Source organism: Hippocampus bargibanti, linkage group LG11 (assembly GCF_051943395.1).
Source record: "Hippocampus bargibanti isolate YZ-2025 linkage group LG11, ASM5194339v1, whole genome shotgun sequence".
In the NCBI taxonomy this organism is placed as follows: domain Eukaryota; kingdom Metazoa; phylum Chordata; class Actinopteri; order Syngnathiformes; family Syngnathidae; genus Hippocampus; species Hippocampus bargibanti.
The window spans coordinates 554,361-569,819 of record NC_142744.1 but is presented as its reverse complement, the minus strand read 5'-3'; the positions used below and the strand labels follow the sequence as shown (position 1 = coordinate 569,819).

The 15,459-nt window shown below is 43.8% G+C and overlaps 1 protein-coding gene across 1 annotated transcript; it reads right to left on the bottom strand.

The window, feature by feature from the left end:
- Positions 1-944: 944 nt before the first annotated feature.
- LOC148890995 (tomoregulin-1-like) lies at positions 945-10,306 on the bottom strand. The gene is made up of 10 exons (XM_089007753.1): positions 9,992-10,306; positions 9,010-9,119; positions 8,047-8,176; positions 7,073-7,102; positions 6,746-6,854; positions 6,045-6,193; positions 5,457-5,516; positions 5,265-5,388; positions 4,812-4,973; positions 945-3,623 (listed from the first exon to the last, which is right to left on the bottom strand). Exons 1-10 carry the CDS (start codon positions 10,143-10,145, stop codon positions 3,539-3,541), a joined length of 1,113 nt encoding a protein of 370 aa, XP_088863879.1. The 5' UTR covers positions 10,146-10,306; the 3' UTR covers positions 945-3,538.
- Positions 10,307-15,459: the final 5,153 nt, after the last annotated feature.

Genomic DNA, 15,459 nt, shown 5'->3' with positions numbered 1-15,459 from the left:
ATTTACCTTATTGCGCAACTCTGTAACCTAATAATTGGCATGTTGGTCGTAAGAGAGATCACCAAAGTTCCTCACAGAGGATTTATTTCTAACAATTTGATCTAATGCAGAATTCTGGGTCTCAGCTCTTTGACACAGAAAATATTTGCGTGCCCTCAAAATCAGGGTGAGACTGGCGGACAGAGACAGCGCCCCTTTTTTGGAGGGTACCACACGCATATTCAAATTTTGCTCCAACAAAGAGATCAGCAGTGGATGGGATCCCTCTCTTGGGATGTCGGGATGTCGCGGAGACGCCTCCAGTTGCCTTTGCCAAGAGAGCGTTGCTTTATGTTGTATCCCTTCGGCCTTGGTCAGGTCGTAACTTTTCCTCTCCCTTGGGCGATACGAATCGGCGCAGCCCTCGACTCCCTCGCGCCTGCAAAAATACAACTCCGACACACATTCCACATCTGCTCCCTCATCCATCCGCGGAAAACAAAACACCATTGATACGAAACGAACCAACTCACTACTTTAATGTTCATCCTACAATGTTTCAAATGGCTAACTAAATGTACTTATTTCCTTCAATAGCTAATAGATAACCAGCTAGGTAGCTAGCTAGCTAGGTAGCCAGATAAATAGCTAGATAATGATAATACATTAACAAAAACAACAAACCACTCGTGCGCTTATTTGTTGGGAAAAGAAGCCGTTTTTATTCCAAGTTTCCATGCAAGTCAACACGTTAACACATTGAAGCCACGTTGGGGTGACCAATCACAACAAGACAAACAACCGTTGACAGACAACGCCCCCCCCCCCCCCCGGATGCTGGTGCCGATCATCAAAATGACATGACAAACATGAGACAAGTTTCCCAAGTCATCATTCTTCGTGACCCCTAACCCTCGACCGCCGCTAGGCTACTAGTTCGCTATGCTACAGAACACAACACGACGCCAACCATAAATTTAAATAAAAAAAAAACGTATTTTTATGACGCTAACGGGTGTCACTTTGACCCCCAATGGAAAAAAGAGAAACCTGAAAATATTTGTGTTGTCGAATAATACAATAACAAAAAAATGTATTACGTCCCCATAAAACATCATTTATTTCTACTAAATAAGCCTTAAAACTACACAATATACCTTATTTTATGTATAAGAAATTTGATATTTTATTGTAATCAAAGAAATAAACTGTATAGTATTTGTACAGTGTTTTTCGATGATCTCCTTCTTCTCCTCGACCGTCATTTTCTTTTGTGTCCTCTTCGGCTTAACACTAGCCCGTGGTGGGGTTTTTTTTCGGTCCCATAATAGCAAAAGTACTCCACTCGATAACAAACCACATCTGCACTCAAAAGAAAGGGGGTGTAGAAAACTAGTCCGCCAGCCACCGTGGCGCTTCGTGTGCTTTGGTGTTCATCCGCCGAAAACTAGTTCGTATGCCAAGATTACATTGTCGCGAAATTAATGTTCGTAAGGCGAAAAGTTCGTTAGCTAGAGCGTTCGTAAACTGAGGTATCACTGTATTTGATTCAGAATGTTTGTCATTCACCATCTTTAGCGACATTAAGCTAGCACGAATAGGGCGCTTAGGTTTGCCTTTTGCCGTCAGTCACATTCACTTTGCTTTCGAGACATCGCACAAATTTAACGTTTATACAACTCGAGTGAACAATAAATAAATAAATACTTTTGAGGTTTGTTAAGTCATTCAGCGCCATTCCCCAATTTAATAATTATAATAATCATAATCCCTTTAATTTCAAAAGTCTCAGGGACACTTTAGATTCGGGAATTGAAAATATGGACGTGGAGCGCCATTCCCCAATTTGTTCGGGTTTTGGTGTTTCTTGCCAATGGGTGCTCATAAAGGACTGGCCAGACCTCCGGCAATGTTTTATTCCACTTTCCCCAAGGGGGCGCCATTTCCTTTTTTTCCATGTTAGCGCTTTGTTCCAGCTTCAGCTGCTGTTAAAGCGCGATAGAAATCAAAATTGCATTGTATGTTGTACACCTGCCCCCATTTCAAGCTCAGATAACTCCAGACCCATATCATTTAGGAATTAACGATGAAGGGTCCCTGGACGTTTGGTAGAAACATTCGAAGAAAACAAGGCAGCAGACGCAGTCTTCAAAATAAAGAAAGGCTGAAACTTTTTTTCACATAGCAGCCTTCAAGGTCAAGGAAATAGACTTTACACTTCCTATAGTGGCCTTCAAAATAAGAGGTTAACACTTTTCTATCACAATCTCCAAAGTAAATAAAAAAGCCCAACACTTCATTTCTGTAGCAGCTTTTCAAAATAAAAGAAAATGCAGCAGCCACGTAAATGCACAAGACAGTTATACCTCAGCTTACGAACTTAATTGGTTCCCACAAAGTGTGTGTAAGGCGAAACGTTTGTCTGCCAAACATTAATTTCCCATAAGAAACCATTAAAATGAGAATAATCCGATCCCAGGTCCCCATAAAACATAATTTGCTATGAAATAAGCCTTAAAACGACACAAAATATACCTTATTTTATGTATAATAAAAGTGCTATTGGATTGTAATGAAAGAAATAAACTGTACTGTACAATAAAGTGGTTTTATTGACCTTTGTGATGGTCGTTGATGACGTTGCCTCTTGATGATATCCCAGTGAAGTTGTCGTGCTTTCTGGGTGATAATACCCTCACTCTCACTGTCCCCTGCTAGCTGCTTTTCGGTAATCTAAATCAACAAAAGTTTTTCAACCTCTTCTATTGCCTCAGACCGTTGCTTAGACAACACAGAAACACCTTTCATAGCTTCCTTGTGCTTAAGGATGGTAGCAGTGGTTGACTTAGCGTAATGCTACTGGTATGCTAAGTCACACAAACGCACACCTGGTTGGTGTTTTTTGATGATCTCCTTCTTCTGCTCGACCGTCATTTTCTTTTGTGTGCCCTTTGGCTTAACACTAGCCTGCGGTGGGGTCTTTTTCCGTCCCATAATAGCAAAAGTACTCCACTCGATAACAAACCACATCTGCACCCAAAGAGAGGGGTGACGAAAACTAGTCTGCTCGCCACAGTGGCGCTGTTCGACCGTCTAAGATGATATTCTCGCGAGTTTAATGTTCGTTAGCTAAAGCGTCCGTAAGCTGAGGTATCACTGTATATTCCTAAATGAAACTATCCGCAACGAAAAGCTGCTGTAAGGTCAACACCCAAAAGAGGTTTACGCCGCTTGTTACCCCGACAAAGAACCTGGCTGCTCACCACCACAACCATGACATGACGACAATCAGAAACGAGTTATGAGCAATGTGATATGATAAGAAAATCGGTCATTTTCCCGTCCACGTTTTTCCCGAAAAATCTGAGCGCGGGATGCGCCGACATTCCTTAAAGTTCTTCAAATGGGGGAGGGGCAAAAGTGGGAAGAAAAACATAAGGCTGTTTATGCTCCTCATCTTCTTCGATATTTGTCCCAGATCCTAATTCGAGCGCTTCTTCACAGAAATAAATAACAACAACCCCCCCCCCCCCCTAAAAAAAAGTTAGGAAAAAGGACGCTATACCATCCGAGAGTTAGTGTCTGCAGGAAAATGTCCCAAGTTGTGTTTGTGTCGTCGGCCACGGTTGTTCTTTGGACATTTCCTGAAGGGACACACACACATACACGTTTTTGTTTCACGGTGGGGACGAAGTGTGTGTGGGATTTGCACCGTGGGGACCCAATTTCAAACATGAAAAAAAAAATAGATTTATAAAACTCATAAAAATGTGATTTTTAGGACCCCAATTTTTTTGGAGCCTGTGCAAAAATCAAAAATCATCTTCAAATGGCTAATTGTTTTATTTTTTTTCCACGTTTTTGATGCCTGGTGGGGACTTTGCGAATCATATCATCCCAAAACCACCAGCAGGTGGCGCTTTTTTTCAACAGACAATATTTAGAACCTGTAATAATAATAATAATAATATATATATAATACATTTCATTTATAAGCGCCTTTCAAAACTCTCAAAGTCACTTTACAGTCACAGAATCCGTTTTTCTGTGGGTGAGCAGTGGCGGCCACACGCGCCAGAGTTCACTCAACCCGGAAGTAACTCAAATCAATAGAAAGCTAGCTAGCTAATAGATAGCTAATAGACCGCCTCACTCAAAAATCACCTTCAAATGGCATTTGGCTATCTATTAGCTGTTTAATAACTATTTATTAGATAGCTGGCTGGCTATTAGCTGTCTAGCTGTTGGCTATCTGGCTATCCGCTATTTATTTGCTATCCATTAGCTAGCTATCTAGCTATTAGCTGTGTAGCTGACTGGCTGTAGGCTATCGAGCTATTAGGTATTTATTTGCTATCCATTAGCTAGCTAGCTAGCTTTCTGTCTATTTGAGTTACTTTGGAGTTGAGTAAACGCTGGCACGTGTGGCTGCCGCTGCTCACCCACCAGAAAAACTTTATCCTTTGATTGTAAAGTGACTTTGACAGTTTTGAAAGGCGCTTAGAAATGAAATGTATTATTATTATTATTACTTGTTTTATTTTTTCCGGGTTTTTGCTATCTCGTGGGGACTTTGCGAATCATATCAGACCAAAGCTACCAGCAGGTGGCGCTTTTTCCCCCCGACAGATATTGTAGGGCGCCTGTAAGGTCTGCAGTTGTGTTTTGCAGAAGCCATAAGCTTATCTTTGTTTGACAATCCCAAATTTGGCACATCTCAATGGTGAAATGAGTTTTCTCATACACACACACACACACACACACACACACACATACATAAGCTTGCATAGCCTGTTTGCTAGGAAGCGTCCGAGTGGCGTCGTGCAGCGTACCTGGTGATGCACATGACGACGGCGGCGACGATGGCGATCTGAACGGCGCCGATGATGGACGCGATGAGGATGTAATGCAGCTTCTGGCCACTGGGGACCACGTAGAGCACGTTGAAGTCCTGAAGCTCGTTGCAGCGGACGCCTTTGTAGCCCGAATCGCACCTGCGCACGAACGCACGCACAGGTTGCTCCCTGTCACAGATCTGAGGGCAACGTTGTCCCACTCCTAGTCCTGACGGACTTTGTGATGCATTGTGGGAAGACGGCGCTATCGCGGCAGCCACACGCGCCAGCGTTCACTCAACCCGGAATAACTCAAATAGATGTATAGAAAGCTAGCTCGGTAGATAGCTAATAGCTAGCTAACTAGCTAATGGATAGACATCCAGATAGCCAGGTAGCTAGATAGATAGCCAATATTTGCGTTTTCTGCACCGATTTTGTCGGCCTCACCTGCAGACGGGCACGTTGCGATGCATTTCGCAGCGTCCGTGAAGACAAAAGCTCGATTGCGAGTCGCCGCAGCTGTCTGGCATTCCGGCGTAGAATCCATCTCCGTGCTCAAGGCCTTTGGTTTCTGAACGAAACTTATGATCACGGGAGGAAGTGACATCAAAGCAATTCGCTGTGTTCCAGAGGACTTACCCAGGACGTTTATTTTGAAAGGGTTGCCGTCATCCTTCCTGCCCGCTTTGTCCTTGTCAGCTGGCGACAGACAGAGAGATAACCGGGTTTAGTTCAACGGGCGGCCGCAAGAGGGCAGCAGAGTACAGCAAAGTGGCCGAACTAATGTCAAGTGGTCCTTCAAAATAAAGGCATTTGGATCCGGATATCTTTCCAGCTAATCTCAAAATCATTTAATTTAAGACTTTTTTTAGCGTTAAATAATTCTTTAGCATTTTTGCAAAAGTGGAAGGACATCGATAATAAGAATAATCATCATCGTAATCATAATAATAATCATAATAAATTTAAAACGCCTTTCAAAATTCTCAAGGTCACTTTACATCAGCTAGTTAGCTAGGTAGCAGTATAACTAATAGATGGAGAACTAGCTTCGTAGCCGTATAACTAATAGATGGACAGCTAGCTAGGTAGCCGTATAACTAATAGACAGCTAGCAATGTAGCAGTATAACTAATAGACAGCTAGCAATGTAGCCGTATAACTAATAGATAGGTAGCTAGCGAGCTAATAGATAGCAAATAGAAGAATGAGGGTGTTGTCCCCCACCTCGACATCTGCCAAGATGTTCCACGTCGATCTGTTCCTGCTTCATGCAGGACGCCTCCCGAACCAAACACGGACTGTTGTAGGAGTTGCCGTCCGTGGCGCAGACGGCGTTCTCGTTGTGGCCGCTGCAGTCGATGTTGCAGATGCACCTGAAAGCCCCAAAAAACAGGGGGAGTCGCTGGAAGAGGTGGTGAGCAGGGTGCGGAGGGTCCAGTCGGATTATTATCTGCTCCTGCACTATCGTCAGTCTTTATTTTTTTTGTTTTGGTCAGGGTGCTTTTCTCCACATATTTCTTGAATCGGAATCATTTTTCTTGCCAAGTATGTAGAACATACAAGGAATTTGTCTCCGGTAGAATATGCTGCACTAGTATCATCATAAGCTAACTAGAGGCACTATACACTTCTATTTGGGTTACTGTTTAGAGAGTTAACGGCGACGGGGGAAGAAGATGGATTTGGTGCACATGGTAGTGCCTGCCTGAGGGGAGTCGCTGGAAGAGGGGGTGGGCAGGGTGCGGAGGGTCCTTTCGGCGCCCTTGTTTGGATTCTTGCAGTGTGCAAGTCCTGGAGAGGTTCTCAAGTCTTAAGGACTTGCTGGACCTTACGTTTTGTTTGGTTTTTGTCAGGATTGGTGATCTGGTTCGGTTTTGCGGTCTTTGTGTCGGGTCTTGGTCAAGCGTCCAGAATTTGGATCTCACCACGTGTCCTCGGCGTCTTCGTCACACTCGGCTCCGTATTTGCAAGTACTGCACTTGCTGTTTTTGATCACATCGGAAGAAGAACCTTCTTCTTCTTCTTCTTCGTCATCTGGGGGAGGGGACAACGATGAACAAGAATTGGGGAAAAAGAGATAAGTAATACAAAAAGAAATGGGAAAAAAAAGTCAAATAATGAGAAAAAGGACGAAATTCAAGCATCCAGGATTATAATTTTGTTGATCTTCCATAAATTTTTTGTTTTCATTTTTTTTTGTGTGTTTTATGAAAAACAATAAAATACGGTACAAAATAAGATTAAGAACACACCGTCTGGATCTCCAGAACCTGACCCAGGATCTGTGAAGAAAAAAAAAAAAATACAGGCAACATCCAAGTTATGACCGGGTTTTGTTCCGACAAAACGGTCATAAGTCAAACGGTCGTATGTCGAAATCCATTCAAAATGGCCGACGTGACGTTTACACGACATATATATTTCATTTATAAGCGCCTTTCAAAACTCAACATCACTTTACAATCACAGTTTTTCTGTGGGTGAGCAGTGGCAGCCACACGCGCCAGCGTTCACTGAACTCTCAAATAGACAGAAAGCTAGCTAGTTAGCTAATAGATAGCTAGCTAGAGCTAATAGATAGCTAATGCTAACTAGCTACAGCTAATAGTGATTATGCTATATTGACATACCATGTCAATCTGTTGTTGTTTTTAAGCAACGTTTTCTGTTGAATACAATGTAACAAACTGTTTACACTTCATTTATACATTTTATAACTTTTAGTGTCATTTTTATCATTTTATATTTCATATTATCGATTTTTATGACTGTAACTGTACCTGCAATGTACACAAAACTATTTACTGTACAGTTCATTTATAAATTTTATACTTGGCTTTTAGTGTCGTTTTTATCATTTTACATTTCGTATTATCGATTTTTATGACTGTATAACTGTACCTGTAATGTATACAAAACTGTTTACTGTTGTATTTACCCTGCTCTCCCTGCTAACGGCCAGAAGTGGTCGCCAGACACACACGCTCGGAAAAAAAGCAGTGTACAGTACTACAGGAGATGGTATCTGGCCGGCTGCTTGCGCGTTGCGGCGCCAGGCGTAAGAAAATAAAAAATAAAATAATAAGGGGTCTGGCCGTCGTGATCAAAAGTACAGGTGTTCGTAACTCGCGCCGGTTCTTAACTTGGGTGTTACCTGTATTTATGTATTTAATTAGGTTAGTTGTTGATTTTTTTTTTGTGTGTGTGACTCAAAAACAAGCTTGACCGTCAGAACAAGGTCCGTTGGCCACCCTGGAGATGATCCGTTGCTGCTTGCAGGACGCTTGGCGTCGGAAGCACTCGTTTTGGTACGTGTCCCCGTTGGAGCCGCACACCGGAACGTACTTTTTGTGGCACTGGAACGTCAACAAAACCAACAACAGAAAAACACATCAGAAGCGTGCAAGATGGCAGAAGGTAAAAAAAACTAATCTCATAAATAATAATAATATTACATTTATAAGCAAAACTCTCAAGGTCACTTTACAGTCACAGGATAAGTTTTTTTCTGTGGGTGAGCAGCGGCAGCCACACGCGCCGGCGTTCGCTCGACCCGTAAGTAACTCAAATAGAGAGAAAACGAGTTAGCTAGTAGATAGCTAATAGATGGCCAGCCAGATAGATACACACTGTATAGCTATTGGGCAAATAGATAGTCAGCTAAATAGCTATTAAGCTAATAGATAGCTCATAGATTGCCAGCAAAATAGCTAATCTATAGCAAATAGATAGCAAATAGCTAGCCACCGAGGTAGCCAGCCAAATAGATAGCTAGCCAGCCAGCCAGCTAGATCGCTAATAGGTAGCAAATGGATAGCAAATAGATAGCTAGCTGGGTAGCTAGTCGTATAGATAGCCAGTCAGATAGATAGATATTGTTTTTCTAGATTGGGGAAAATTTTTGAATCAAAATATCTAGTCATTAACAAATACATCAATAAATGCACAATAATATTCATATGACATTTTAAGACGAGATAAACCAACGTTAACATGATGTTAAAATTCTGTGTCAAAAAATAAATAAATTCACATTTGAATATAAAAAAAAAATCAATAAATGTGTTTTGATCACCCAATTTTACGAGTGTGGAGGGCGACCTTGAATGCAACGGGGCTGTCGCTAGCTAGCGCCCGTCAACCATCTTCCAATCATCCGCCAACGGCGTTGCGATTGGTCACCACATACCTGGAAGTGACAAACGCACTTGGGCTGCGAGTGGTCGTCTCTGCACACCCCTCCGAATCGGCACGTGGTCTGGTCGCACGCCAGCAAGTCGCCTTTCTTTTCCGATGCGCCTGCACGTGGACAAGCACAAAACTAGCATGTTTGGAATGGAGCGGATTTGACCTTTGACCTTTGCATATTCACCCATTCGCTGGCTATCCGCCATTGTTTGGATCAACGCCGCCTTATTGAAAGTTTTATTCCCCCCTCATTCCAGGACCCACAGAAGAGTTTAGTTTTAGGACTACATATGGGACAATAGCGAAAGCAACACATTTACTATGCACATTCCACCATGACGTCCCTGATCCACTGGTGAAAAGGACTCTGATTTTCCACTCTTTCAACTAGAACTGCTTCATAAAACAAAGAGGGTGCAAAAAGTACTTAAGATTGAATGTCTTGCTATTAGCTATCTGTTAGGACGAATGACTGCTATTGTGATTTACATACGACAATTTGACATTTTGGTTGTTTGTTTGATTTGCATTCGTGGGCCCAATAACAGGATGTGGCGGACAAGATTTGGCCCCCGGGCCTTGACTTGAACACCTGTAACCCCAGGGAATTTCAGACTCGAACTAGAACACCAACAACAGTGAGGCGGACTTTGTTAACCACTCCCCACCATGCTACAATTCGGTCACACCCGTTCAGGTGTTGCTTTTCCAACCCAAATAAGTCAGCATTGCATCTTGTCACATATTTGTCGATTTGTTTATCAAAAATGATGAATTGATTTTGGAGGGGGGGATTCGGTCACACAACGCGCGTGCACGCGCCCAGGAGACTGAAGGAGGCTGCAGGTTGTACGCACGCGGACGCGCGTCACCGGGAGAGAAGGGGGGAGGGGGGTGGCAGCCTTCACACCCCCCCCCCCCCCCCCGCGTCCCAAAGATGATTTATGAATATGAACCGAATGAGTGACGTCGACTCGTCTTACCTGCACACGTTTTTCCTTGGCACTCACCGCTGCCCCGAGGATGGTAGGACGCGCGCACCGCGGGCACGCCGAGCAGCAGCAGCAGCAGCAACAGAAGAGACACCGGGCGTCCGAGATTCCCGCCGGCGGGAAAGCTTCCCGCGCCCGACGCCATTATGGAGGAGGAAGAGACAAGAAAAAGAAGCAAGATGACGACGGGGGGCGTTCACGGAGCGCGGAGCATCGTTCCCTCCGCGCGTGCCCCTCTTTCTCCTCCTTCTCCGCGTACGTACGCGCGCGTGCGGACTGGGGGTGCGTAGTTCCTGCGGGAGGCACCGCCTACTTCCGCTATGTACTGCGCATGCGCCGAGGGAGAGGAAGACGAGGAAGCCGAAGCGCCACAACAAAAAGAAACACAGTCAGAATCAGAATCGGAATCATCTTTATTGCCAAGTATGTAGAACACACAAGGAATTTGTTTCCGGTAGAACACGCTGCACTAGTATCGTCGTCAAAAAAACTGCTAAGTGGCACTATACAGTTCCATTTTGGCTACTGTTGAAAGAGTTCAGTGCGGCAAAGAGAGCGACCTAGCAAGTCAGCAGCATGTTAGCATGTTAGCATAGCGTTGAGTGGTTTTTCTGGACTCAACGCAAAATGTCCAAATGTGACAACGCATATCAAGTGGTGACCAGTCCCACGTTTGTTTATATATAGCTAGCTATCTACTCAAATAGCGAGCTAGCTAGCTATGTAGCGAATAGATGACTCGCTATTTGAGTCAGGAAACATATTAGCTATCTGTCTAGCTAGCTATTAGCTAGCTAGCTCCCTTAGCTATTTATCTATTAGCTATCTCACTATTAGTGAGCTATCTATTAGCTAGTTAGCTATCTAATTTACAACAGATTCTTTTCTTACAGACAGTGGCTTTTTTAGGTGTTCAATTACCTTACATGTTTCGGTGTATACTTCCGCCTTCCATTATAAATTAGATAACAAGTAGACAGTATGAACTTAACACAACTAGCTAGCTAGCTAGCTAGCTGTCTATCCTTTTGAGTTATTCTGGGTTGAGTGAACGCTGGCGCGTGTGAACTTTCCACGCTCGCCCGACAATAATCTCGTTCAAAGCAGACAAACAAATTCAAGGTCGAAAGAGCGGGAACTTTACAGGACCCCAAAAACTGTGGCGCGACCGTTCAGGATGGAGAAACTCCTCGCCCGCATGGTCAGAACAGTGGAATGCACGCCACCATATGGCGCTTCAAATAATCGGAGATTTCTTTCAAAGTGGCCAGTGAGGCGGATGAAGATTAGCCGCCAAGATAAAAGCTTTTAGCCGCAGACTCGCCAACATCAAGAATTCCGTCAAACATTTCCAGCTTTGATGCCAGAGAACGTGCAGATTGAAAAAGGAGATTGGTCGCCAATCCATGTCTGGGCGCCGAAAGGCAAAAAAATGGTCAATTGGTCAGAAGAAATGAAGGATTGGTCGTCAATTTATGTCAGGACATATGCACAGATTGGTCGCCAATCTGTGCATATGTCTGTGCAATCGGAGAGGCGCTTAGAAATGAAATGTATTATTATTATTACTATTATTTTATTACAAATAATGGGCGTTACTCAGTGGCGGGCTGTGCATGTCACTCCTAGGCCTTCAGTAGTGCTACTTCTGAATCACAGCTGTGAGTGTAGTGTGATTTACTACACGTCTCTAGCTCTGGCCAGTGTGCGCTTATCACTAGCGGCTAGTGATATTATGATTGGCTAGTGACTCTGCAATCATGTGACGAGCCAATCATAGTTTGCGAAAACGGGTTCACAAATGGCCTCGAGGGAGTTTGAGACCCATCATTATGCAACTTTTTAATTATTGCTACTAGTGTGACTTCGCCATGGTCCGCCAGTTCTGGATTCTGAAGGCCCGCTGCAGACTACACTGAACCAGACCGCCAGAAGAAAAAGTTGCATTTCTCTCTGGTCACCGGTTGCTTATCAGAGGGCGATCTCTGACCCCCCCCCCCCCCCCCCCCCCCCCCCCCGATCTGCACCCCCTGCTGGGCGGAGGGGATTATCCCTCTGCCGCTCTGCGGGGGGGGGCGGAGGAGCTCACGCAGCTGCAGATGGTAGGACCAATTAGGGACTCGGCGGCGATCGCGACGTGGGACAACCACACTGTAACCGTGTGATCTTCAAACTGTTTGAAATCAGGTGATAAGCAAGGTAGACCCTCCAGTATAAATCAAACCATGGGACAACCATTTTTTACAAGTACGTATGTACAACGCAGGTGTCCAAGTCAAGGCCCGGGGGCCAAATGTGCTGCGACATTTCTATACGGCTGTTATTGAATCCATACTGTGTTTGGTTCAGAGCCGCCAAAAAAATGGACAAAATCCGACTTCAACGGACAGTTAGGACGGCAGAAAAAAAATCATTGGCACCGCCCTACCCACTCTCGAGGACTTGTACACTGCAAGAATCCAAACAAGGGCGTGGAAACTCTGACTGGACCCTCCGCACCCTGCCCACCACCTTTTCCAGCGACTCCTCTCGGCCTGGCGCTACGGGTCCGTGTGCACCAAATCCAGACATTGAAACAGCTTCTCCCCCCCAAGCCATAAACTCTCCAAACAGTAACCCTCATAGAACTGTGTAGTGCCTCCACTTTTCTCCATTTTTGGATGATACTAGTGCAGTGTGTTCTACATACCTGGCAATAAAGCCAATTCTGATTCTGATGCTACACAAAAACCCATGACCTCTCTAATCAGTAACGCAAATAGAACTGTATAGTGTCTCAATTTTTCTTATGATACTAGTGGAGCGTGTTCCTACCGGAGACAAATTCCTTGTGTGTTCTATATACTCGGCAATAAAGAGGATTCTGATTTCATTTGGCTGACCAAAGCGATCGAGCTAGCTTGCAATTGCAATCAAGCTACCTAGCTCACTTATAGCCCGGTGGGTGTGCCTTATATATGTAAAAATACACCATTCATTGTTTCCAACCCTTTATTATACTGTACAGTGCATTTCTTTCATTACAACACAATAGCACATTTATTATACATAAAATAAGGTATATTTAGCGTAGTTTTACGGCTTATCTAGTAGATAATTATGTTTTATGGGGATCTGGGAATAGATTATTCTCATTTTAATGGGTCCTATGGGAAATAAATGTTTGGGATACACACTTTTCACCTTTTGCACTGTGTGGGAACCAATTAAGTTTGTAAGCCAAGGTATCACTGTATATGTAAAAAGTTTGACAATACACCATTCATTGGGCCTTATAGACCAGAAGTGTTGCTAACTGAAGCCACATTACATCACGTAGTACGCATCTAGTGTCATGTGACAAAGATGTTAACGTCTTGTGAGCCGCAACAAACAGAAATGACGATAATCATCAACGAGAAGTTGATGGCGTCGTCAAGCGAAATGAGCTTAAGCTGCCGAACGGGTTGCATGATGGGAAATGCGAGAAGTTAGCAAAAGCGCAAGCAGACGTGCTTATGTGGGATGACTGAAGGCTTCTTGGAACAAGATGAAAATAATCAGGTTGAGAAAGCCCGACAGACTGCAGACGACAATAAAGAGCACAAAGAGGATTTGCTTCCAATCCACTTAAGGAGAATCTTTCTTCCTTTAGCGGCTTTTGATTGTTCCCGTGGACGTAGCCGCCGCCGCCGCTACAAAACTCGTGATGTGGAAATGAGATGGGGAAAATTGCGATAGCATTCCCAGAAGGGATCTCCTCCCCGCTGAACATTGTTGTTATGAGAACGTTCCACCTGAAAACTCCTGCTGGCACAGGGTCAGAAAAGCACTGAAACTTGCCGCAAGTTCCCAGGTGGAACCGGGGCAACCAAGGCCGATGATGGCAAGGTTTGTCCGCTTTCACACGTGGAAGCGGGATGAGATATCAGAAAACCAGGAAAAGGATACCCTGGGAATTGAAAAATGGAGCCGTTGATGCTGTTATGATCATCATAATAATAATAATCCATTTCATTTCTAAGCGCCTTTCAAAAAGTTCACTCAACCCAGAATAACTAATAGATAGAGAGCTAGCTAGCCAGCTAATACACAGCTAGCTAGATAGATAGCTAATAGGTTCCTGACACAAATAGCTAGCTAGCTATATAGCTAATAGATAGCTAGCTAGATACAAACAAACGTGGGACTGGTCACCACTTGACAAACAAGCTAGCTAGCTAAAACATAACTAATAGCTCGCTAGATAGATATATAGCGGATAGCAAATAGCTAGCTAGATAGCTATTAGATAGCAACATGAGCCAGCGTTCACTCAAACCGGTATAACTCAAATAGATAGAAAGTTCGCTAGCTAGCTAAAAAAATAACTAATAGCTATCTAGCTATATAGCTAGTATATAGCAAATAGCTAGATTGCTAATAGATAGCAACACGAGCCGGCGTTCACTGAACCCGGAGTAACTCAAATAGATAGAAAGTTAGCTAGCTAGTTAAAAGAAAACTGATAGCTAGTACATAGTAAATAGCTAGGTAGCTAATAGATAGCAACACGAGCCAGCGTTCACTTGACCCGGAGTAACTCAAATAGATAGAAAGTTAGCTAGCTAGCTAAAAGATAACTAATAGCTAGATAGCAAATAGCTAGCAACACGATGATGGCATTTAACCGAAGCAAAAGACTGCAAGCAGTTTTAAGAAGCAACACTCAAGTCGCCTGATTTCAGTCCGTCACCTTCGAACCCTCAATTTACCAGTCTATGGTTACCAGCTCAATAGAGATGAGGTGGCTCGGGCATCTGATCAGGATGCCTCCCGGACACCTTCCCGGTGAGGTGTTCTGGGCATACCCCACTGGCAGAACACACTGGAGAGACGATGTCACTCATCTGGTCTGGGAACGACATTTATTGAAGAGCTGGAAGAAGTGGCTGGGGAGAGGGAAGTCGAAGTGGCTGGGGAGAGGGAAGAGTGGACTTCCCTGTTGAAGCTGCTGCCCCCTGCGACCCGATCCCAGATCAGCGGCAGACAATGGATGGACCTTAGAAATCAAAATGCATTACAGCGACCCTCTGTGGTCACGTATGGAAACGACAAGTCAATAATGTTCAAATGTAGATAGATACGTGTTGGATTGGAATAGCCTTTGTTAAGCGTCCAAATAATGAAATATTTTTGGCATTTCATTTTCAGAACGCATGTACAGTATTTGAAATATCTCAAGTGTTTTTATTTACATCGATTTTTTTTCTTCCTACAAACAGGTCATGTTTGCCCTTGACGCTCAGATAACTTGTCAAACATTCCACTGGCTGGGATGCGGCGAGAAAGCTCCAGCTGTGAGTGTTGCCATTTTGATCGACATATTTTAATGCTTGACATGTTCAGGATTTCGGTGCCGATTACAATGTTTAAAAAAAAAAGATGACCGATCTAATAGCTTGAAATGAGGGTGACTGTACAAAATATAACACAATTAC